Source organism: Scyliorhinus canicula, chromosome 26, assembly GCF_902713615.1.
Source record: "Scyliorhinus canicula chromosome 26, sScyCan1.1, whole genome shotgun sequence".
NCBI classification, from domain to species: Eukaryota; Metazoa; Chordata; class Chondrichthyes; order Carcharhiniformes; family Scyliorhinidae; genus Scyliorhinus; species Scyliorhinus canicula.
In genome coordinates, this window is record NC_052171.1 from 6133413 (window position 1) to 6160068 (window position 26656).

Here is a 26656-nt window from a genome sequence, read left to right on the forward strand (position 1 = left end):
AGTGACTGTGCCTTCCGCTGCCAAAGCCCTAAGCTCCAGAATTCATTCCCTAAAGCTCAACCTTGCTTGCCTCTTTTAAGACATTCCTTAAAACCTGCCTCTTTGACCAACCTTTTGGTCACCTGCCCCAAGATCTCCTGATGTGACTTGGTGCCATATCTTGTTCTATGCTACCTCTGCAAAGTCCTGGGAAGCTTGATGTTAAAAGCCCTAATTTTAAAAAATTGTTGTTGATAATATCTTTAAAATTAAACCAATAAAAACTGGGAAAGACCACAAGAAAGTGAGGTATGGGAATTATTCAATTGGTGCAAGACTGATTTGGATCCAATAAGGAAAAGGGGCATTCACACCGTGACTGGATTGTTAGAAACAAAATCTTTTGGGGGTCAACCTAACTGGTGGTCCTTGAAAGCTGTCACCAAAATGGTAACTTTCAAAAAAGTACCTGCCTGTAGGTGCAGAGGTGCACTTTCAGGCTTTGCATTAAAATCATGGGCCCCCGCTCGCCACAACTTGCTCCCCTACCATTCGCTCTCCCCCAACACCTCTTCCCAACACCTTCATTCCCTGTTGTCTATCACCCTCTTAGTTTCTCCTTTTTTCTGGATTATTAACTGCATCTTTGGGTCCTGGTATCCCCTGTGATCGTTGAGCCTTTTTTCCCAAGCCTGCCCTGAGGGCCACTGCCAGTGACCCAATAACGCACAATTCAAATAGTCCTCATCTGCCAGGGTAACCCAGAAAGGGGTGTGTATTTCACCAGTATAATGTAATTGCAGTCTGAGACCCAACATCAGCTGCGACTTTGACTCATCCATGTCGCCGGATGCTGCAGGACAGATGCAGATATGAGGCCATTGTGGCTGAGAGACAGTGTTTGCAAGCCTTAGGGACTGGAACATCTGTCAGTGTAATATTCAAGACACCCAAACAAATCCAGATATGCATTATTTGAGATCTCTCCCACAACCACTCAATGTGCATGCAGCAACAAAGTTGAATCAACCTAAACACCTTTCAACTAAATGCATTGAAAAAAGTGCTGTCAGTCAAGTCATGTCATAAATACTCTGACCCTCAATCCAACGACTCCATTAAATCTTTTGAAGATCTGACTAGTGCCTTCGTCTTTGTTAAGGCCACAGAAGGCAAGGGGCGCGATTCTCCGCACCCCACGGCGGGTGGGAGAACCACAGGAGGGCCGGGCGAATCATGCCACGTCGCCCTGGCACCCCCCGTGATTCTCCCACCCCCCAAAATGGCGTGTCACGTTTTTCGACAGGCCGCTTGGAGAATCGCCGCTCGCCATTTCTTATGGCGAGCGGCGATTCTCCGGCCCAGATGGGCCGAGTGGCCTGCCGAACCCGACCGGTTCACGCCGGCGCCAACCACACCTGGTCGCTGCCGGTGTGAACAGCGCGCGACAGGTGAGCGTGGGGCCTGTGGGGGGGCGGAGGGAGGATCGAGCACCACGGGCGTGCTCAGCAGGTGTCTGGCCCGCTATCGGTGCCCATCGGTCGTCAGACCGGCGTCTGTAAATGACGCACTCTTTTCCCTCCGCCGCCCCGCAAGATCAAGCCGCCATGTCTTGCGGGGCAGCGGAGGAGAAGACGGCAACCGCGCATGCGCGGGTTAGAGCCGGCCAACCTGCGCATGCGTGGCTGACGTCACTTCGGCGCCGCAGGCCGCATCATTCCTGGCGCGCCGCTTTGACGCAAGCGTCAAGGCCGGGCACTCGGGATTCACGCGCCGCCGCTCCTAGCCCCTGGGGGGGGGGGGGGGTGGGGGGGGGAGAATAGGGGGCGAGGAACGGCGGCTTTGTCAAAGCTTTGACAAAGAGTCATCGGACTTGAAACGTTAGCTCTTTTCTCTCCCTACAGATGCTGCCAGACTTGCTGAGATTTTCCAGCATTTTCCCTTTTGTTTCAGATTCCAGCATCCGCAGTAATTTGCTTTTAATAAAGAAGATGAGACAGCTTGCTCACGAGTCAGTAGTTTGGCCTGGCATCGGCCAGGACAACGACCATGCATTGCACTCTTTAACTACCTGGTCAGCAGATAGAACCTCTCCGCATCATCATCCCCATGGATTAATGTCGCAACAGATCTATTCATTGTAGACAGCGAAGACTATCTGCTAGTGACCAACTATTACTCTAACTATTTGGAACTCCGGGAACTGTCCAGATTAGCAGTGCCCAATGCTTTTGGTGCAATCCTTAGTTTTGTTGGAGCCCGATGGAAATGTTATCCAATAATGGCCCACGATACAGGGGAAACTTTTCTAGGGTATGTGTGAACAATGACCCATCAACCACATCACACCATCATCCCAATATCCTTATTCAAATGGGATGGCTGAATGTATATTTAAGAAACTTAAATAATTGATCAAAACATTTTTTGAAACTGAGCAAGTTGCATGATCACATCTTCGCACAATGCAATTAGATGCCAATTGTCATGACTTCTGTTTTGTCAACTGGTGAGGACAACATTACCAACTTATCATCTCACCAAATTGTGACCATAGACTGTTTGCATCAGATACAAAGGATGGAGTTTTCAGGCCGTTCACACTAACGGGATCTTCTGGTCCCGCTGATTGCACACTCTGCCGCAGGAGATCCTGTTTACAATGGCGGGACCAGAACATTCTACCGCCAGCCAATGGCAGGCCGTCTCCATTGCCGCGAAACATGCAGTGGGCTGCAGGGAAAACTCTGCCCAAGGTGAGATGAAACACGCACATGATGTACATCCAGCAGAATTACCGCATTGGCCAGTGGGCGAAGGTCCTAGACTTGTAAGAACAGAGGTGGATACCAGCAGAGGTGTTCAAGATGTTCAAAGAATCACATTTGCATGAGGTGTAGACACCAAATTGTGTGGTACTGTGAAGGAATCAATCTGAGCCTTAGGGGGCTCTTTGCAAGTAAAATAGATTTTATGGGACCCCCCCTCCCTCCAAGCCAGGGAAAACACGACTGTTTGGTTATTATTGATCAATTCACGAGATGGTTGGAAGCATTTCTCACACGAGACTGCTCAGCCACAATGGTAGTTCTAATAATATTGGTGCCATTGCAGATGGACTTGGATCAGGGCACACATTTAGCATTGCCTTCCCCTTCCTCGTCAGTGTTTTGCAGACAAAGAAACGACAATCAACACAACAATAACTGAGAGTACTCCCAAAAAACAATGTTCCGGAGAAGAGGATGGACAGTTTGAGAGCACCTCCACATGTTGTTGTCACAACATCTGGTTGAGTCAACCAACAACCAGTACTGTTTCAAACATAAACAAAACCTTAAAGAGCAGAGTTTCAAATGTTCTTGATACAGTTGTATGTTTTATATAAAGTTGTCAAATTTCTTATATTCCATGAGGGTTGCTTATTCACATATATATATTAATTTTACATTATATGGTTTGATATTTAAGGGAAGGTGTGTTTGTAATAATGTAGTGTTAGTAATGTTAAATATAATCATTTAAGTATATGTTTATGCAAATATGTATATCATCATAATCTGGTCACCACACTACCAGAAGGACGTGGAGGCTTTGGAGAGAGTACAGAAAAGGTTTGCCATCATGTTGCCTGGTATGGAGAGTATTAGCTATGAGAAGAGATTGAATAAACTGTGATTGTTCTCCCTAGAAAGACAGAGGCTGAGGGGTGAACTGATAGAAGTTTATAAAATTATGAGGTATATAAAGGGTGAACAGTTGGAGGTTTTTTCCCAGGACGGAAATGACAATTATAAGGGGGCACAAATTCAAGGTGAGGGGGGAAAGATTCATTGGAGATGAGTGGGAGAAGTTTTTTACACAGATGGTGGTGGTGGCCTGGAATACACTGCCAAGTGAGGTTGAGGCCTCTAAGACTTATCTAGATAGACTCATGAGCAGACGGGGTATAGAAGGATAGAGGTGGTTCGTCTAGATAGGACTTGTGATCGGCGCAAGCTTGGAGGGCCGAAGGGCCTGTTCCTGTGCTGGACTGTTTTTTGTTCTTTTTCACATGAAATAATGGAATATCCCATGATTTAGTTTTGCACAAATAGTGAGCACATGTAAGCTGAAGCAGCAACAGGTATAGAGTAAAGCTCTGTGCAACCCCAATGCCTGCCTTTCAGATTAATATGTATTAACCTGGAAAGAGATAAGACATTACTAAAATTACTTAAATTTGTGCAGTTGGAAAACTGAATCCAAGTTTGAAGCATTTGTAGTTTTTGTGCTAGGGATTGAGTACCATAAAAGCAATTTTGTTTGCGTTAATTTCTGATCTTTACCCTTAGTTTCTTCCAGTTGCTGTTCAAAAGCAAAGGCAAAGTGTCCCAGTAGATAACATGAGCATGATTTATTTGGAAGTTTATTGTCTTCTTATCTATCAACTGCTCCAGAATATCTGTGATAATCTAGGGACCAATAGATCTGCCTTGTCGCATCCTATTCGGAATACAATGAGGCCGTTAAATCTCGCGAGAAGCCTCTCGTGAAACTTGCACCGCTCAGGACCTCGCTCAGAGTCCCGCTAAATGTGGCCAAAATGTGACTCTTTTTTTTTCCCTGTTAAATCACGCCTCTAATTTCAGTAACATAAAAGCTGCTTGTCTTGCCTGCAAGAACTTGATTATCTGATAGTTTTCCTCTTCGGTTTCAATACAAGCAAAAACATTTTGTTTTGCGATCCTCCCCAAATGTTTGTGAAGAAGTAATGAAAATAGTTTCTTGTATTAAAAATATTCTGTTTTCTTGGAATCTTTTGTGTCTCCAACTGCTTTGACAACATTATTGAGAAAAAATATCATTTGACAGATAAACTAATTTCCAAGTGCACATTATTCTCCATCTTAGCTTTGTTCTTCTACCACAATGTATTGTTTTGGATGTTGTTGAAAGATGAGTCTTTCACTTTGGAGTCTGTTGCTGAAGTTCTTTGGCTGCAGCTGGCCCAGCAGAATCACAGTCTTGATGAGATGCATTTTTCTTCAGTATGAATTTTAATGGGATGATCTCTTTGTTACAGAGAACGAAAATAGCTGAAATTAAATTGCGTGCTCGAGACAAGATAAGATATTTTTGATGTTTGAATCATTGCATTCAATGCCAAAAATAACAAAACTTGAAATGCCCGTTCTGAAGAACACCTTTTCTTTCATTCACAATTTTAATTTATATTAAGGAGACAATGCCTTTCAGCATTGAGGAAACAACTTGAGAACAAAAGGAGAAAAAAGACTTAAATATCTATTACAAATATATTTTACTTATTCTTTACATCAGTTATTTATATAATTAATAGCAGTGGGTAACTGTGGCGACTCAAGATAATACAAGGGAGACTTCCAGTACAATGGAACAAGGGTTTATTGGCAACAAGCACAGGTAAATTATACACAGAGTAACTAAACAGGTCTTTACTCTCTGGCTCCAGGGTCCACTCCTAGGGCCCCCGTGCTTTTTCCCCATTGGTCGGGGTTTGTGTGTTCCTTGAAGGAGCCGGACTATCACATTCCTCCGCCCTTAAGTCCCTCAATAAAATATTTACAGAACAGGTTATGTACAGTAAGTATATACAATAAAAAGGCTGAATAACGCAAGGGAGAGAGTCCAGAATAGTTCATCACAATGTCAATCTGTCGGGGGATTATCTGGGTCTTGTAAATTGCCGTATTCCCCGACCTGGCACCTCCAACTCTGAGGTAGCAATGTTGTTGTCCGTGGAAGATTGTCTCTGCGGTTCGACCACCACAGCCGGGTTAGTCTCTTCTCCAGCTCTCTCCTTGGTCGTCGATGGGGTCTCCTCAGAGCTTCACCAAAGGAGCACTGTTGCTGCCTGCCAGGTCCAACCATTCCAAGATTGGTGTTTTAGTCCCACAGCTTCTTACATGGTCAACATGTTTCCGCATGGCCCAACCATTCAAATGCACTACGTACGAGACTGGGTCTGACTTTGATACAATTCTGCCTGGTAGCCATAGTGGGCCTGAGGCAAAGTTCCTGATGAGGACCCGGTCGCCCACTTGAAATGATTTGTCTTATTTCTTCAAAATGTGCTATTTCGTCTGGACGACCTGCCATGCTTCCACCCTCCTCATCAAATTTGGGAAAACCAAGTTCAATTGGATCCTGAGTCGACGGCCTATAAGTAATTCCGCCAGTATGACACCCATGGTGGTATGGGGGGGTTGGGTTGCATTATAGTTGGCTAACCTAAGGCATAGTGGTCTGCTGGACTGCTTCCTTATAGCTGTCTTGAATGTCTGCACAGTTCTCTCTGCTAACCCGTTTAAAGCGGCGTGATAGAGGGCTGTTCTCGTATGGCGCATACCATTTGTTTTCCCCAGTGCCATTGTTAGACATCATTGCTTCGGGGAGGCTATGGGTAGCAAACATCTGCCACATGCCCGCTGGTGTGGCTGCCGAGGTCGTTGTTCCCATCTCTTGAAAATGAAAATGAAATGAAAATCGCTTATTGTCATGAGTAGGCTTCAAAGGAAGTTACTGTGTCGCCACATTCCGGCCCCTGTTCGGGGAGGCTGTTACGGTAATCGAACCGTGCTGCTGGCCTGCTTTTTCTGCTTTCAAAGCCAGCGATTTAGCCCTGTGCTAAACAGCCCCTTTCAGCCCATCTCTTGAACCACTAACCACTTTGAGTTGGCATCGACCAAGGTGAGGAACATTCTACCCAAAGGCCAGCGAAGTCCACATGCATGCTCGTTCATATGGAGATTGGCTGTGGTTGGCAATGTCTGGCAGTGATCACACTGGCGCATCATACATTCAATATCTTTATCTATGCCAAATGACACCAAATGTAGCTTCGAGCGAGCATTTTCATTTTTGTTTGGCCCAGATGTGCACTGCAATTCTTGGAACAGGGGCTTTCTAGCTGAGGGTGGTAATACTACTTGGGAATCTCAGAGTATGTTTGCATCTTCGCAACTGAGTTTGTGCTTACGAGTAAGGCAAGGTCTTAACTGGTCAGATTTATCATGGTGTCACCTAGTTAAAATAATGTGTTTCACTCTGGATAGGACTGGGTCTTTCTGTGACCTCACGATACTGGTAGAGTGTCAAGAAAGCCCAGTGCCAGGACAATTTCTTGAGGCACCAGTGGCGATGCCAGGTTCTTTGGAAGTGGGAGCCGACTCAGCGCATTAGCGGTTGAAATGTGTATGTCTGGCCTCTGCTGAAAGATGTAATCGTCGGCTGCCAGGAATAGCATCATTGTACTTTGGCGGAGGTAATTGGAGGTATCAGTTTATCTTCGCAAAGGATCCCCACCAGGGGCTTGTGGTCTGCTATTATTGTGAAGTGTCACCCATAGACATACTGGTGAAATTTCTTGACACCGTAGATTACGATAAGGCTGTACTTCTCGATCTGTGAGTATTTCCTCTCTGAGCAATCTTCCAATCTATGGAATAGGACCACCCCTATTCCGTACGCGGTTGCATCAAAAGTTACGATGATTGGCTTCCCTGGGTCACAGTGAACTAATAGATTCAATAATTGTACGGCCAGCTTGATGAGCTGCAAGGCCTGCTTCTGTGGTTCTTTCCAACGCTAGTGTTTTCGCAACAGCAAGTGAAGTGGCATCAACATCATTGCTAGGACTGGAATAAAACAACCATTGTAACTTACCCATCCCAAGGAAGAAATTTAATTCTGCCATATTCTTAGGTTCTGGGACTTTTCTTATGGCTCTCGTCTAGTCTTTGAGTGAGTGCAGGTCTTTGTAGTCCACTTTGAACCCTGGGTAAGTGACCTCACTAGCTTGAAAAGTGAACTTCTCCCACTTCAGTTGGATTCCTGCATTTCTAAATCTTCTCAGCACTTCTTCTAGGATTGTTAGGTGCTCTTCATGTTTTTGCTTTTCGAATGTCATTCAGATAGACCACAACCATCTAGATGTCTTGGAGCAGATTCTCCACTGAGCGCTGGAATATCGCACCAGGCAAAGGAAATGCTGTACTGAAAAAGGCCTTTACGTTTGTTAATTGAGATGTCTGGATTTAACACGGTAATGATGTGGGCCTCCCATTCAGAAACTGCACGGGTTTGACAATTCCCATTTCTTCTTTGATAATAACAATCTTTATTATTGTCGCAAGTAGGCTTACATTACAACTGCAACAAAGTTACTGTGAAATTTCCCTAGTACCCGATGCGGTGCGTGAACCAGAGGGGTGGCGTTTGGCTTCAGCAGGATTTTGTATCGGTATGGGAGTGTGCCCATACCTTCGAACACGCTATGGTATTGCGCTATGATGTCATCGAGTTGAGCTTGGAAATTTTCATCAGGTGAGACTGTTGCCTGTGCGGATGACATGGTGTGAACCCGTTATACTAGGTTCAGGAGTTTGCAGGCCCGAGCACCGAGCAGGGAAGCTCTGTCGGGTCTTACGATTTCAAATCGCAGAGTCGCTTTAAATGACCTATTGGACACCCCAAGCTGGCATGAGCCACTAGCAGCAATGGCATTGCCATTTTAGTTGAGGAGTTGGCAGGCCGGTGGAATAATGCTTGGTCTGACGTGGATGCTGTCGAGGTCAGATTTTGAAATGAGGTTTGCTGAAGCGCCAGTGTCCAGCTTGAAACGGATGCGAGCCTCGTTAACTGTAAGGGTAGCACACCACTCGTCGTCCGGATCAACACCCAGGATTGGGAGGTGTTTCACCATTGTTGAGAGAGGCAGCACATGCTTAGTAATGATGCCCACCTGGAATGGAGATTTGAGGCACTCAGCTGGACCCGACCCCGGGAGGGGCCCCCACGGTGGTCTGGACCGCAATCGGGGCCCACCGATCTGTGAGCGGGCCTGTGTTGTGGGGGCACTTCTTCCTTTTGCACCGGCCCCTGTAGGGCTCTGCCATGGCCGGCCGCGCATGCGGCAGAATACTGCGGTCGGTCTGCGCATGCGCGGAACCACGACAGTGGTTCTGCACATGCGCTAACTCGCGTCCGACGCCCGAGTGGTTCGCGCCATTTTTGACGCCGGCGTCGGGCCATCGCACCAATTGCAGAGAATCCCGCCTCATATGCCACAATTTTACCCAATCACTTAAATTACTACCTCTGTATGTTTGCAACTTCCTCCTCTCATCTGCGCAACATATGCAACATACTGTTTTCTTAACTTTGCCGCATATGAAAACTTGAATATTCACCTCTCTAGTCCTCTAAGTCATTGAAATACAGACAGATTCTTGGGGAATGCCAGTAAGATCAGGTTTACTTTACCTACACTCTCTGCCTCCTACCTATCAACCATCAACCCATATTACAGGTTTCCTCCAACTCCATGTGCTGATCAAATGTGCAGCAGCTCATCAGATGCTTCCTGAAAATGCCCCAAAAAAAAATCAATAGAGGTTCTTCCGAGCACTATGTCAGTGACTTCTTCAAAAATTGAAATAAGATTAGTTAGCTATCTGGTATCCAGATTATCAGTTATCAGGCTGATAATTATTGATGTGACTGAATCAGTTGATATTATTCACAGGCTACTAAACAATGTCTGCTACTCGGGTTCTCTTCGCTTAGCTTTATCCTGGGAATAGATGGAGGCAGGTCTCTAAAGAGAGCTGATTCTTTGAAGTCCACTTTTCAAGCAGCTATAGTCAATCTCTGGGATAAATAAGGCAATCATTGCCCAGCCCATGAGGCCTTTTGCACCCATCAAGAGTGAGGTTACAGAGAAACAGTTGGAAAATACGGTCCTCATGCATTGATTTTATATTAAATGCAGTGCTGTTTTTAAGATTATTAGGAAGGTTAGTGAATTGTCACGTATTTTAGAATATTTTATATTCATTGTTGCACATACTCTAAGAAAGCAACATCTATTTTAATTACCACAACTGTATTTTTCTTTTGATTTTTTGTCATATATGGCCTCAGTTGCATGTCCTGACGGTTTACTCTTCTGCCAACTGATTCTGAAGTGAACATGAGGGAGCTCATGGTAATACAATCAGTTAATTACAGTAAGTTTCTCATCAACCTAGACACAGATAACACTAGATATTGCATGTATTCAGTCACATGCTGCTTTGTCGGAAGAAAGAGCTTGCTTCCTGTTATGACCTTTGGTGCAGAACATGAGAAAATTATCGGGTAAAGTTCTAAAAACGTAACTATATGTACAAGTTCATTTTCTGGTTCTGCATAAACTTAGTTGACTGCTTGGGCAGAAAGGACAGAAAGATTGGATAATTTCATCGGTTAGACATGCGTACAAACAAATTTGGATTATTTAAAAAATAGGTTTGGAACTGTTTGTGCAAAGCAAAACCATTGTTGGACAACATCACAGACTGTTTATCGTTTTTGAAAAATATATTTTTTGAAAACTGAGATACATATGGTAAACTGAATCACAAAGTAAGAACAATGAAACACAGCAACGCAGTGCAGAAACATAAACAGCTCTTATGAGCCGATGAAAACCTGCTCACATGAGAAGCTAATCCTTTCTATAGCAGAACAGGATGTGAAAGTGTCAGTCATGTGCAAAGCTATTTTTACATTGCAATCTGTAGCCTGCTGAATTGATCAGTAGTTAAAACAAATGAGGACTGTCATAAAAATTGTGGCCCCTGAAAGGCCTTCGTGCATGTGGAGAAATTCTATAGAGGGAAACAGAACGCAACTGGAAAAGTTTTCAACTTCATCTGGGAGAAAGCTTGTCTCCTTTGAAGCTTCCTTTTGTGATGTTGCTTTCCCTCGGGGCCCGCTTACAATGTAAATCTGGATTCAATTTGGTTTCTATTGATCCAATTGAATCAGTCCAGCTTGGCATGCAGGGCCTTTAAATCGAGGTAGTTGGACCAGGGAAATATATTGAATGGCATCCAACTCTTCAGCTCTGATGCATGCAGCATGTGGTCTGGCATGATGCCACAAACCAACAGTGTGTTCAGTAATAAGTACTGAGCAGAATTTGTTGTGTGTTTTGGACAAAGTGCAATATGGATAATTTGAATTATACCTTGATATTTATCGTGATTGTTTTTGTTTAATAAATATCTCATCTTAAATAGGTTACATTTTTCACTTTTAAGGGCTTGGAAAAAGTGTTTGCTAAAGTTGTTTTTTGTCTGTTTCTTAACAAATGCAAAAAAGGGAATTTGAAACTGTCTCCTTTTCATGTGACAAAAAAGTTGTTTGGACTTTCATGCTGCTTCCTTCCTCAAATGTGAAGAAGGTTTTCAAACATTAATTTCTTTGCAACATATCCCTTCAAGTTAGCTGTTATGCAATACTACATGATCACGTTTCTCCAAATTTAATCTCAATGCCCTGAAATTTTGGGTCCTTCTTGGATATTTTCTTCAGTTAGCATCATCAATCACGCTATAAGATGAACCCTTGTTTTTCAGGATCAGGAGTTTAGTTTCGCTATCCAATACCTGACACATAGTAACACAACAAAGTGGGGTGTAATGATGAGACGACCTTGTTAAATTAATTCAATGTTGTGATCCTTCCATATGCCCCCACTTGTATTTTAACAAGTTTTCGAAATAAGAACACTTCAGTGAGATCAGGCCAAAAGCAAATTATTAGGTCGCTTTAATTTCCAGCAAACCTTCCCTTTGTACAGTGTAACCAGCCCCTACTGTAAATAAGGAATAGAACAATAAAAAATGCTGACCAACCTTCTTATCAGACATTTATTTCATTTGACCAGAAGCCCGACCAGTGCCTAAGCCAAAGCTGGCATTTTCATTAAGATTGTTTCCATATCCAAAATTGCATCAGAAGTACATAGAACATAGAAAATGTCCTGTCAACTAAACCAGTATTCCACCCGACCTCCGCCCTCCCCACTCCAACTCCAACTTCTGAGTAGAGGCAGCGCCTAAGCAAGACTTCAACCCTATATCAGATGTGAATGCTTACTAGAAACAATCAGGAAAGAGATAGTTGAATAGAAAGCTGTTGTCACAGTTTCAGGTGCGAAGGCTGCAATATGATACATCTGAACCAGTGAGCCAGGGCTTCATTAAGATTGACTGGGTAAGCTTGCAAGCGTTTGCCATATCTCCACAGGCAATTTGACTGGTTGAATAAAATGGATACCAGAACGTTGTTTTGCCATCAGCGACTCAAAGGTAAGGACAGTGAGTGGAGGAGCAAGCAGGTGGGATACTGTGGAGACAGCAAGAGGAACATTCCTGCTTCACAGTAACATTTCAAAGTACATAAATCATAATTTGAGCACTCCTGATGCAATTTAGCAGTGGACCAAATATATGTGCACATTGGGCTTGGGCCTTAACTGTTAAATGTCATTGTTGCACCAGACAAATGGGCACAATATATGCAAATTTTTACCACAATTCCCTAATGTCTCAGATAATTCTGGGTAAGGGTTTCCTGCTGCTTATTACTTCTTGGGAGAACTAAATGCCCTTTGAAATAACCTAGCAGGCCACTAAGTTACATCAAACCACTACAAAAAAAGCCATAAGGAATGAAACCAAATCGATCACCCAACATCAGCCTATGCATCGGAAACAACAATTGCACACCCACCCTGTTAACACTGCAAATTCAAGGACAGCATGGTGGCGCAGTGGTTAGCATTGCTGCCTCACGCCGCCAAGGTCCCAGTTTCAATCCCGGCCCTGGGTCACTGTCCATGTGGAGTTTGCACGTTCACCCCGTATTTGTGTGCGTTACGCCTCCACAACCCAAAGTTATGCAGTGTAGGTGGATTGGGCACGCTAAATTGCCCCTTAATTAAAAAGAAAAGACTGCAAATTCCTCCTTGCTAACATCTGGGGGCTCCGAGAGAGCTGTCCCACAAATTAGTCAAGCCACAGCTTGACATAGTTACACTCACAGATTATACCTACAAGGCACCACCTGTGGTTGAGGCACAGTGTTTACAGTGGCGAGTGAGTTGTTTTGGGTATCCTTGACATTGACTCTGGATCCAAGGAAGCCCCATAGAATTAGACCAAACATGGGTAAGGAAACCTCCTGTCGATTATCACCTACTGCCATCCGTGCCTGCCCCTCAGCTGATTAAAAACACTCCTTTTATGTTGAACACCCTTCAGACTGAGGAAGAGAAGGGCACAGAATGTCCTTCAACGTCCATCACCAAGGCTGGAATTCTGCAGCCATTTGCTGGCAGCAGGGTTCTCTGGTCCTACCTCATCTGCGCCGCGGGTCTGCGCATGCGCAGTGGCTCCCTTCACTGCGCCGGCCTTGACGCAACACGGCACAGGGGTCGGCGGGCAACAAAAGACGCCCCCAGCCCGAGAGGCCAGCCCACCGATCGGTAGGCCCCGATCATGGGCCAGGCCACAGCGGAGCCCCTCCCGCCGCATGGGACAGAACCCCCAACCTGACTGGCCCCGGATGCATGCATGCCGAGATCCCGCCGGGTAAGAGCAGGTGTGAACAGCGCCAGCGGAACTCGGATTTTTTTGCGCGGCAGCTCGGTCCAGCCCGAGTTGAGAATCGCCGGGGGGGGGGGGGGGGGGGAGGGCCGCACCCAATGGCTCCAATTCTCCGCTCTCCGGAGAATCGGCGGACCACCGTCGGGGCGGCTTCACGTGATTTGCGCCCGTCCTGGCGATTCTCCGGCCCAGCCTGGGCTAAGAGAATCCCGCCCCTCAACTCTGGAATCAATCTAGTGAACCGCCTCTGAACTGCCTCCAATACAACCTCATCCCTCCTCAAATAAGTGGACCAAAACTGTACACAATACTCCAGGTGCGGTCTCACCAATGCCTTGCACATTTGCAGCAACACTTCCCTACTTTTATATACTCTATTACTTGAGCTACAAATACCAAATTTATTTTAAAAATAAATAAATTTAGAGTACCCAATCCGTTATTTTTCCAATTGAAGGGCAATTTAGCAGGGCCAATCCAGCTATCCTGCAAAATTTTTTTAGGTTGTGGGACACGGGGAGAATAATGTGCAAACTCCACACGGAGAGTGAGGCATAAGTGCCGGCGGGGGCACGCTGCACAAGAAAACAGGCGTGGCGGCGGTGGGATCCTTCATTTTGGCAGCTGGCTAATGGGGTTTTCATTGTGGCCATCCCACGCCATCAGGAAACCCGCGATGTGGGATACAGAGTGGGAATGGTGACTGATGTGGGATACAGTGGGGATTGGGATTGATGTAGGATAGAGTGCGGGAACCAGGGATTGATGTGGGATCAGAGTGGAAAGGGGAAGAATGTGGGATACAGCGTGGAACTGGCGATTCATGTTGGATACAATGCGTGGTTTGGGATTGATGTGGGATAAAGTGTGGGAATGGGGATTGATGTTGGATACGATGTGTGGATACCTTTCCTTTTCCCCTCATGGTAATATGTAATCTCTGTGTATGAACCTTCTCGTCTTTGAAGGCCTTCCATTGTTTAATTGGACTTCTGGCTCCCAATTTTAGATTTAATCGTTGTGGGTCAGATCCTTTATCAACACACCTGAATTGGCCCTCGTCCAGTTAAATATTCTTACTTTTGTTTTTACTTTGTTCTTTCCCATAATTTGATATTATAATAAGATCATAAGATAGAGGAGCAGAATTAGGCCATTTGGCCCATCAAGTCTAATATGTTCCTCATCTGCTACCTGCAATGTTACAGGCCAAGAGCTGGAATGCGAAATCAGCCAGAGCATCTCCTCCCTGGAACACTTGACCGAGGAGCGGGAGTAGGAAATTTAGCCATTTAACCTCCAATTTAGATCTCAATGTGATCATGGCTGATCCCATCCTGGCCTCAACTCCACCATCCTGCCCGTTCTCCATAACCCTTCAACCCATTACCAATTAAAAATCTGTCTTTAAAAAAATTTTTTTTTTTACAGTACCCAATTATTTTTTTTCCCAATTAAGTGGCATTTTAGCATGGCCAATCCACCTAACCTGCACATTGCTGTGGGGTGAAACCCACGCAGACATGGGGAGAATGTGCAAACTCCACACGGACAGTATCAGTATTCGAACGCGGGTCCTCAGCGCCGCAGTCCCAGTGCTAACCACTGTGCCACAAGCCACCCCCCCTCCAATTAAAAATCTGCTGAACTCCTCCTTAAATTTACTCACTGTCCCTGCATCCATCACACTCCGGGGTAGTGAGTTTCACAGATTCAGAACCCTTTGGGAGATGTAGTTTGTCCTCAAATCTGTTTTAAATTTGATACCTCTTATTCTAAGACTATGACGTCTCGTTTTCGAATGCCCCAGAATAGGAAGCAACAACTCCACGCCTACTTCATCCATACCTTTTAGCATTTTGTATACCTCAAATAGGTACCCCCTCATTCTTCTAAAATCTAGACTGTAAAGGCCTAAACTGTTCAATCTCTTCTCATACGACTAACCCCTCATCTCTGGAATCAATTTAGTAAACCTCCTCTGAATTGCCTCCAATGCGACTACATCTTTCCTCAAATAAGGGAACAAAACTGTGCACAATGCTCCAGGTCCGGTCTTACCAATGTCTTGTATTGTTGCAGCAACACTTCCTTACCTTTATACTCAATTCCTTTTGCTGTAAATGCCAACATTCCATTTGCTTTCCTTATTATCTGCTGCACCTGCATGCTCGTTTTCTGTGACTCATGCACGAGGACACGTTGGGGCATAGGTTTAAGGTCCGTGGGGCAAAGTTTAGAGGAGATGTGAGAGACGGGTTTTTTTTACGCAGAGTGTGGTGGGTGCCTGGAAGGCATTGCCAGGAGAGGTTGTGGAAGCAGATACCTTAACGGCGTTCAAAAGGCATCTTGGCAAACACATGGATAGGATGGGGAGGGAGGGATATGGCACAAGGAAGTGCCCAGGGTTTTGGCAAAGGTTGGTATCATGACCGGTACAGGCTTGGAGGGCTGAAGGGCCTGTTCCTCGGCTGTATTGTTCTTTGTTACCCTGATCCCTTTGCAGTGGAGCACCCTGAAGTCTCTCCACATTCAGATAATAAGCTGCCTTTCCATTTTTTTCAACTAAAATGCATGACCTCACACTTATCCACGTTAAACTACATCTGCCACAGTTTGGCCCAGTCTCCCAATCTATCTACATCCATTTGTAAGGTTCTTATTTCCTCATTGCAACTTTATGTCCCACCTACTTTTGTGTCATCTGCAAATTTGGCTATAGATCCTTCTATCCTTGCATCCAAGTCGTTAATGTAGATTGTAAATAGCTGTGGCCCAAGGACCGAACCCTGTGGCACCCCACTAGCTGCATCTTGCCATCAGAAAAAGATCCATTTATCCTGACTCTGTCTCCTGTCCATCAGCCAGTCTTCTATCCATGATCACTGTTCTCCAAACATTTTCCTCCTGAAACATGTTTGTCTTGCTTCAATCCCCAGAACAATATCCAGTGCTGCTTCCTTCCTCATTGGGTAGACAATATGCTGATCAAAAAGTTTTCACACACATTTCAGAAATCCCTCTTCCTCTTTGCTCTTCACATTGTTACTATCCCACTCTATAGCAGGTCCTCGATTATCAAGACTCTGTATTTCTTGCATCTTTCTTTAATTTACCAGCAAATTTGTTCCTCAATCTCACTTCCACTACTTCATAGCCTATAATGTATACCCAGTTACATAGTAGCTCCACTATTGTCCCTTAGTTATAATCAAATTGTCCTTTGTCTTTTGCCCTTGACTGCATAATATACTGTCCGGGGCTAGTGTAGATTATTTGATCAATGATACCATCCCCTCCTTTATCCTTCCCTTTTTGAGTCAGATCCCTTATTTTGATTACATCATAAGCTCATCTGGTGACTTTTGCCTGCACCTCATCAACATTATTTATACCATGCTTTGTGTATTTTCATGCATGCACTGCAAACTCATCTCACACTGCCTCAGATTTGTCCCATCTGATCGTAACTATTTCTGAATTATATGTACCTAATATCATTTGCTTATTTGAGTTATCTGTAAACCTTGTTTCTACTCTGGAATTTTTCATCATGCTCATTTCCAAAAAGGATAGAAATTTGTTGTTAACATACCTTTCTTCCATTGTGTCTCGAATTGCTGCCACAGTGGGTCCAGAGCCAAGGTGTGTATAGTATGGACCTTCATCTTTTTCTATGATTTGCTCTGCAATAAAAAATAAAGCAGACAGGAAGTAAGTGAACTATTTTGATCTCTACTTATCAAGGCAATGCATAATACAGAATCAGGAATGCCATTCAAATCATGGCGACAAAGTTTTGGATTTTCAGTTGTACTCGATCTGTGGCCAGGAGTTTGAGGCCCCTCCCACCCGTTGGAATATTATGATTTCACCGAAGTAATTGGCAATTTAAATGGTCCACTGCACCTCCCAAGGGGAGACATGCTAGGTGGGGCCTCTGAGTTTCAAAATTTAAATCCATAACAAGGCAGCACATTGGAATGACACTGAAACTAAAGTCATTCATTTGGGGCAGCAGGGTAGCATGGTGGTTAGCATAAATGCTTCACAGCTCCAGGGTCCCAGGTTCGATTCCCGGCTGGGTCACTGTCTGTGTGGAGTCTGCACGTCCTCCCCCTGTGTGCGTGGGTTTCCTCCGGGTGCTCCGGTTTCCTCCCACAGTCCAAAGATGTGCGGGTTAGGTGGATTGGCCATGCTAAATTGCCCGTAGTGTCCTAATAAAAGTAAGGTTAAGGGGGGGGTTGTTGGGTTACGGGTATAGGGTGGATACGTGGGTTTGAGTAGGGTGATCATGGCTCGGCACAACATTGAGGGCCGAAGGTGCTGTACTGTTCTATGTTCTATTCATGACTGAGCTCTCGAATATTGTAGATGAGGGAAAGCAATCATATCCCACGACCTAAATATCCTTGCTTTCCCTCTCTTGGGCTACAGGAACTTAGTTCCTTCCAAAAAGCAGGACAAATTTAACCAGGCCAATTAGTGCCCCAGCAGCCTTCTTTCAATCATCAGAAATTGATGGAGGGGGTAATCAACAATTGATGGAGGGGGTAATCAACAATTAAGCCACATTTACTCAGCAATAGCTTCCTCACAAACACTCAGTTTGGGTTTCGCCAGGGCAACTTAGTTCCTAACTTCACTGCAGCCTTGGACCAAACATAGACAAAAGAGCTGAATTCAAGTGGTGAGGTGAGAGTGACCCCCCCCCCCCCTTGACATCAAGAAAGCAGAAAATGTATCTAATTTTTCATTGAGCTTGCAATGAGACTGATTGGGTTTGTACAAATTCAGATAATAGAGTCCAGATAGTAAAGGCTTCATAAGAATTTTCATCTTCACCAGTTGAACAGTAATGTGAATTGAGCAGAACAGATCACCCACCCTTTATAAAGCCCACCGGATTTCCATTCCGTTGAGTTCAATGAGATAGGAGGAAAATTGGCTACATTTCCAAATGATTGTCCTGTCAAATTACCACACAATGAAGATGCAAGTCTATTCCCACTGAGTTGGGTGAGGTACTTCAGCCTTTCATTCAAATTTTATGTTCAACTTTTCAAATACAATTCTCCTTTTCGGTATCCAATTCTCCTTCATCCAGAGGCATGAAAGAAAGACTGATCATCTTCCGCAAGCATTTATTACACCCCACCAATGCCCAAACCATCTTTGAAACCTTATTCCCATATGATTGAATGTTTAGGATTTACGTGACCTACAGGGCTGAAGGCCAGACAGAGGAAAAAGATTGGGCATTGCGTGAGTCTCAGTGGGGGCTGCACAATTAACGGAACGACCCAGTTAAAGTTCCAAATGCTAGCCACAGCAATTTGATTCTCAGAGGTATTTGGGCAAGATTTTGATGTCGACACTGGAATAGCTCAATTTTTTTAAAAGTGGAGATTTTAGTGGCGATTTCAATTTTTACAAAAATTGTATTAAAAAAACCCATAAAACAAAACGGATAGCCATGGGCAACAATGTACAGCAGGTACAGCACACAACAATAGTCAGTGCAAGAATGGGAACAAATAAGGCCGGATAAATCAGGGATGAGATCCCCAAATATTCCCTTTTATGGATACAAGACCTGTCTGCGTTGGAACGCGACAGAACAAAGAACAAAGAAAATTACAGCACAGGAACAGGCCCTTCGGCCCTCCCAGCCTGCGCCGATCCAGATCCTTTATCTAAACCTGTCTCCTATTTTCCAAGGTCTACTTCCCTCTGTTCCCGCCCGTTCATATACCTGTCCAGATGTATCTTAAATGATGCTATCGTGCCCACCTCTACCACCTCCGCTGGTAAAGCGTTCCAGGCACCCACCACCCTCTGAGGCAATATCAAAGACCTACGTCGTACCCATAGCTACAAAACAAAATGACACAAGGAAGAAAACAATATCCCGAGAATCCCAGAGCTAAAGGAGAAATTGACTAACACTCACAATGCAAATTCAACTGTTCTCCAGACCCAGTCCAGAACAGGCAACCATGACATAACTACAGGATGATGAGGGAAGGATTGGACACCAGCAAGCTACAAATCTCACCCAAGGTCTCCCACAGAAAGGATACATCTATCTAAGGAGCAACATGATACTGACCACTGATCCCAGAGCCGAGCTTGTCCTAATCCAGCACTATCACCAAATAGAAACTCAGGAGAACCATCACACCCAGCAGTCAAAGAGGAAGAAATGATTGACTTGTCCCCAAGGTGGAGTCCCACAAATCCCAGTCCTCAGCAGGAATACACACCATCTGCCTAGGCCTAAAAAAGTAAAGATGCAAAACAAAAAAAAAAAGAAACTAACTCACACAGGGGGGGACCTTCCTCGAACATAATGAGGAAAGACCTGATCCTACCAACCCCTCCACCCCTCATTCAGCTGTGGCTCTGCTCATCCTCTCACCAAGGATACATTAGAATAAAGAGACTGTGTGCATATCCAGAACACAACATTCAACATAACATGATACAAACTCATTAGATTGGGATAACCAATGGTACAGGTCATCAGCAAGTAAATATATTGACATCAACAGGCAACACATAATTATCAGGGAGCAAAGTCCAATATACCAATTAAGATGCAATGCTGTTATCAGGATAATGACTTCTCCACCGCCGAATCAAGAAAGTAGAATCAAGGATAAAGCCAGATCAAAAACAGTGAGCAAGCGTCAGGATCTTCCACAGATTCCAACGATCGAAGCACAAAACCTCATTCCTTCAACATGCCGTCTCACTGGAACTCAGGCTGCCCACAACCTAAACTCCAACATGGGGTGGATGACCCGGCCAGTCAGCCATCTCCAGCCCCTCGACCAACATCTGGAAGATGACAACACTGGACATGGGGTCGGGAGGCCAATGCTACTTCTGGCTTCGAAGACAGGGTTAAATATGCTCCTTCGACTGTGCTTTTTCTGCAACAAGAACCTCCTTGTAGACCTTCAATGCCTCCATAGAAACACTCACAACTCATGAAATTGGACATTGATGACCTGTACCATAGTGCCGAGACATTCAGATGGATGAATATCACTAAGCAGCCATCATCTGTTGGTATACACCCCACCCTTGAGGCAGGAAACCATGCAAAAGTAGCTGTGCCACTAAGGCAAGGCCCCACCCCAACTCCTTCCATCCACCATGGATCATCGAGGATTTAAGCATTTTGTCTCGACACAAAAGTGTCAAAACGCTGACCAACCAATCTCGGAACATAATAAAAACTATGTATACCAAGAAAAGACATAGAAGAAATATGCACATGGATGAAAAACTATGTTAAAAGATGAGCAGAGCTGGAGTTCCCGTACTCGCATTACATGTAGTCCTCCAATACCTCGATTTTAAATTCTTCGTCCTTATTTTCAAACTTCTCTATGGCCTTGCCTCTAACTCTGCAACCTCCTCCAACCCTGCAGTCCTCCGAGATCTCCACCCTCCTTCAATTTTGGTTTGTACATTCCAAATATTAACTGTTCCAGAGTTGGTGGCCATACTGTCAGCTATCTTGACCCTAAACTCTGAAGTGCTCACAAGACACGGAAGCGGGATTAAACCATGTGGTCTGGCAACTTACTCCGCCATTCAATACAATCATGTTTGACCATGGGTTTCAACTCCAGCAGCCTACCCTTGGTTCTGAAAGACAAAAAAATTGTCCATCCCAGCCTTCAAATTATTCAACCATGCAACATCGACAGCCCTCTGTGGTCAAGAATTCCGAAGATTCACGACCCTTTGAGTGAAATAATTTCTCTTTATTACAATCTGAAATGATTGACCCTTTATTCTGAGACTAGTACATTTTACGAAGTTTCAAACACTATAAATGCACATTTTTATGATGAAAAGTGATAGATTTTTAACTTCATATGTGTCTGCGAAAAACTGATCTAGATACCAATGGTGTTTATTTTAATTTAAAGTGTCAGGTCCCCATGTGCTGTAGTTGGAATAGGACTCTCAGCAACAATCCAGCACCCTTGCAAATTGCCATGGAGTGACAAGCAAGTGGACAAAACTGTGCAGCTGAGTAGATAAAAGAATAGAGAGAGCAAGTACAGTATGACGCTCATTGACTGTGAGGCTTCACTTTTAATGCCACAGACTTGTTAGGAGAGGACTGGTTGGAAAACGAGAAGGTTTTGACAATAAGGTAAGTATTGTCAGTCTCTGTGAAGGGATCTTGCAGTTTACACAAAATTATAAAAGGCTCCAATAGAGTAGACATAGTGACTGTTGTCACTTGTGGGGAAGAGCAAAGCTAGACATCATCAATATAAGATGGTTACCAAGAATTAGATTTACATCTATGGTCTCACGTACCGAGGTACAGTGAAAAGTATTGTTCCGCGTACAGTCCAGGCATGAAAGCATAGAACATGAGGGTAAATGATGAAAATACATAAACGTAGGCAGCGGGTGAAGTATATGGAATATAGGGGGCCTCACGGTAGCATGGTGGTTAGCATCAATGCTTCACAGCTCCAGGGTCCCAGGTTCGATTCCCTGTTGGGTCACTGTCTGTGTGGAGTCTGCACGTCCTCCCCGTGTGTGCGTGGGTTTCCTCCGGGTGCTCCGGTTTCCTCCCACAGTCCAAAGATGTGCGGGTTAGGTGGATTGGCCATGCTAAATTGCCCGTAGTGTAAGGTTAATGAGGGGATTGTTGGGTTACGGGTATATGGGTTACGTGGGTTTAAGTAGGGTGATCATTGCTCGGCACAACATCGAGGGCCGAAGGGCCTGTTCTGTGCTGTACTGTTCTAAAAAAAAATAGTGCTACAACTATAGAGTCCATGCGTGGAAAGGTCAGTTCAGTCTATAAGATCAGTTCAGACTCTAAGAGGGCCATTCAGGAGTCTGATGACAGCAGGGAAGGAGCTGTTTTTGAATCTATTGGCGCGTGTTCTCAAACTTTTGTATCTTCTACCCGATGGAAGAGGTTGGTCGAGGGAATAACCTGGGTGGGAGAGAGAGGTCTTTGAATATGCTGCTCACTTTCCCACGGCAGTGGAAGGTGTAGATAGAGTCAATGGATGGGGGGCGGGCGAGCGTGATAGACTGGGCTGTGTCCACAACTCTCTGTAGTTTCTTATTGTCTCTCTGACCAGGTTGATTATATGGAATGTGAGGGGGTTGAATGGGCCGGTTAAACGGTTGCCGGTTTTCGCACACTTGAGGAATTTGAAGGCGGATCGTCGTGTTTCTTCAGGAGGAATACCTGAAGCTGGGAGATCAGACAAAGCTGAGGAAGGATTGGGTAGGGCACGTGTTCCACTCGAGGTTGGACATGAAGATGAGGGGGATGGCGGTGCTGCTTAACAAGAAAGTGGCCTTTGAGGTTGGCAGTATTGTAGCTGACCATGGGGCAGATACGTGATGGTTAGTGGGAAGCTGGAGGGGTGCCTGTGATTCTGGTCATGCCCACGGATTTCTTGCAGTGGGTATTAGGGAAGATTCCAGACCTGGACACGCACCAGCTGATAATATGGGAGGCGATTTTAACGCGGTTCTGGATCTGAGGCTGCACCGGTTGATCCCAGGTCTTTGATGGCTTTGACTATGGCGAGGGAGTTCCAAAGAAACAAGAACAATAAAGCACAGGAACAGGCTCTTCGACCCTCCAGGCCTGCGCCGATCACGTGTCCTATCTGGACCAACCATCATTATCCTTTTATACCCCGTCTGTTCATGTACCTATCCAGATAAGTCTTAAAGTTAAGAGGGTTCATGGACCGTATTGGGGGAGGGGTGGAGCAGACTCGTGGCATTTTGGGAGACCGGAGTTGAAGGAGTTCTCATACTTTTCGCATGTGCACTGGGTGTACTCCCAGATTTACTTTTTTGTCGTGGATAAGGCGCTGTTGGTGGGTGTAGCCAATTCAGAGTATTTGGCGATCATGCACCACACTGGGTGGATTTGGGGGAGGCACGGGGGAGGCTCAGCGGCTGCAGTGGAGGTTGGATGTGGGATTGTTAGTATATAGAGGGTGTGTAAGAGGGTGAGTGTGACGTTACATAGAGCTAAACAATACAGGGAGGTCAGAGCCTCCATGCTGCGGGACGCACTTAAGGCCATACTAAGAGATGAATTCATCTCAGTTTTGTCGTACAGCTGGATGATGGAATGAGAGGAGCATGCGAGGCTCGTGCATGAGATTTTGAGGGTGGACCACAGGCACTCGGTTGTGCTAGAGGAGGGGCTATTAAAGGAGAGACAGAGGTCGCAGATGGAGTTTGGGTTGGTGATCATGGGAAAGACTGTAGGGCGATTTGTGGAGGGTCAGAGGGACAGTGTGTGAGTATGGGAAAAAAGATGTTGGCGCACCAACTGAGGAAGCAAGCAGCGACGAGGGAGATTAGAAGAGCCAGTGATGACAGAGGCATGGTGATGTCGAACCCGGATGGTGTGAATGGGGAATTTGAGACCTTTTCCAGAAGGAGGAGGGTATGAGGCGGTTCTAGGATAGGCTGGAGTCCCCGAGGGTGTAGGAGCAGAAGTTGCAGGGATTAGGGGCCCTGATTGGGCTGAGGGAGGTGATGGACTGTGTAGGTGGGGATGCAGGTGGGGAAGGCCCTGGGGCCAGATGGGTTTCCAGCTGAGTTCTAGAAAAGTTTGGTATGGAGCTGGGGCCTCTACTTGTGGGGATGTATGGGTCGACGCTTAGTGGGGTGCTCCCCTCACATTGTCGCAGGCGTCCATTGCGTTGATTTTAACAAAGGATAAGGACGTGGAGCAGTACCACCTGATTTCACTGTTAAATGTGGTTGCGAAGTTGTTAGCGAAGGTGACGGTGTCGCGGATAGAGGACAGTGTGCCAGGGGTGACAGTAAGCACCAAACGGGGTTTGTGAAAGGGTGGCAGCTGTTGGCAAATGTGCACAGATTGCTCAATTTTATTATGATGCCCTCAAAGAGGCAGGAGATAGAAGTGGTAATGGCAATGGACACTGAGAAGGCTTGTGACGGGTCAAATGGGTGTATTTGTTGGAGATGCTGGGCCAGTTCAGGTTTGGGCAGGGTGTCATAGTTTGGATGTGGCTGCTGTACAGGACACCGTTGGCTGGTGTCTGGACACCGCTGGCTGGTGTCTGGACAAGCAGAGTAATTTGAGCTTCACCGGGGAATGAGGCAAAGGTGCTCGCCCTTCCCGCTGCTTTTTGCTCTGGCGATAGAGCTGTTGACAATGGCGCTCAGGGCGTCGTGGACTGGAGAGGGATTGAGCGGGGAGGGGTCGAGCAAAATAGGGTTTTGTTGTATGCAGGTGATCTTCTGTGAGATATCCCGGACCCAGTGGAGACTGTCGATCGGATTTAGGATATCTTGAGGGAATTTGGCAGTTTTGCTGGGTAGAAATTGAACATGGGGAAAAGCGAGGTGTTCCTGATTAATTCCAGAGGACAGGAGAGGAGGCTAGGGGAGTTGCCGTTCGGTATCTCGGGATACAGGTGGCGCAGAGCTGGGTCCGGCAGCATAAATTGAATTTGGCGCGACTGATGGAGGGTATGAAATTGGACTTCAAGATGTCGGATGTATTGCATTTGTTATTGTTATTGCAGACACGGCGGTGCTGCTCAAGTTCCTGTTCTTGAACCTCCCCATCTTTGTTCCCATGTCCTTTTTTAGGAAGGTGACTGGGATAATTTTGAGGTTCCCCACAGGTGAGGAGGGTTTTTGGAGAGGGGGAGGAGGCTGGCACTGCCGAGTCTGCTGAATTACTGGGCTGCAAATGTCACAATGGTCAGGAAATGGGCAGTAGGGGAGGGATCAGTTTGGGGCAGATGGAGGCAACGTCATGTAGGAGGACTAGTTTGAGGTCACAGTTGGCACCCCTCCTGTTCTCGCCAGTCCGTTTTTTTTAAGCTCGGTGGTGGTCTTAGCATTATAAGTTTGGAACCAGTGCAGGCAACATTTTGTGTTGGAAGCCATGTTTCTATGGGCGCCGATTTGCCATAATCATAGGTTTGTGCCAGCGGGGCTGGATGTGAGGTTCCGAGGATGGCGGCAGTTGGGGGATGGAGTATTTCAGGGACTTGTTTGTAGGGGATAGGTTTGTGGGCCTGGAAGAGCTTGAGGAAATATATTAGTTGCCTGAGGGGAATAGGTTCAGGTGCCTGCAGGTGAGGGACTTTATGATGGGCTGCCACCTCCAGTGTTTCAAGATAAGCTTTTGTCCAAAGATGACATTGGGGAGGGGAGAGTGGCAAATATTTATGGAGAGCTGATGTAGAGCGCTCCAGTGGAAGAGGTTAGGCGCAAAGGGAGGAGAGCTGAGGGCCGGGCTGTGGAAGGAATCCCTGTGGATGGTGAATGCATCCTTGTCGTGTGTGAGGTTAAGCCTTATGCAATTTAAGTGGTGCATATGACCCATATGACGGTTGTGAGGATGAGCCGGTTCTTTGAAAAGGTGGAGGATAGGTGTTGGTGGTGTGCAGGGGGGCCTGTGAATCATGTCCATATGTTCTCAGCTTGAGGGGGTTCTGGCAGAGAATCTCGGATATCATGTCTGAGACTTTTGGATGTTGGGGTGGCCGAGCCCAGAGATGGTGATATTTGGAGTTTTGGAAGTGCTGGGAATCCAGGTGGGGAGAGAGGCCGATGTTTTGGCTTTTGAGCAGCACGGTAGCACAAGTGCTACCAGGGTCCCAAGCACCAGGGTCCCAAGTTCGATTCCCCGCTGGGTCACTGTCTGTGCGGAGTCTGCACGTCCTCCCCGTGTGTGCGTGGGTTTCCTCCTGGTGCTCCGGTTTCCTCCCACAGTCCAAAGATGTGCGAGTTAGGTGGATTGGCCATGATAAATTGCCCTTCGTGACCAAAAAAGGTTAGGAGAGGTTATTGGGTAATGGGGATAGGGTGGAAGTGAAGGCTTAAGTGGACCGTTGCAGACTCGATGGGCTGAATGGCCTCCTTCTGCACTGTATGTTCTATGTTTGCCTCCCTGATCGCCCGGAGATGGGTTTTGTTGAGCAGGCGAGACTCGGAGCCGCCAAAGGCGGGGGTGTGGGTGAGCAACCTAGCAGAATTCCTGCACTTAAAAATGATTCAGTTCACCATATGGAGAGCCGAGGGGGGTTCACCCTGTGGTGTAAGCCGTTTATTGATTCCTTTAAAGTGAATTAATACTTCAGCGGATGTTGGGGGGGGGGGGGGTTGAGTTAGGGAGTTTCAGGTTTTTTCTTTGTTTCAGGGGGGGC

At 45.7% G+C, this 26656-nt stretch overlaps 1 protein-coding gene across 4 annotated transcripts in view; it reads right to left on the reverse strand.

The window, feature by feature from the left end:
* LOC119957461 (methylcytosine dioxygenase tet3-like) overlaps positions 1-26656 on the reverse strand; it is a 404548-nt gene that overhangs the window by 70676 nt on the left and 307216 nt on the right. For all 4 annotated transcript variants that reach the window (XM_038785538.1, XM_038785541.1, XM_038785539.1 and 1 more), the window contains one exon: positions 17035-17125. In XM_038785538.1, coding sequence (XP_038641466.1) covers positions 17035-17125 — 91 coding nt within the window. The remainder of the gene's footprint in view (positions 1-17034; positions 17126-26656) is intronic.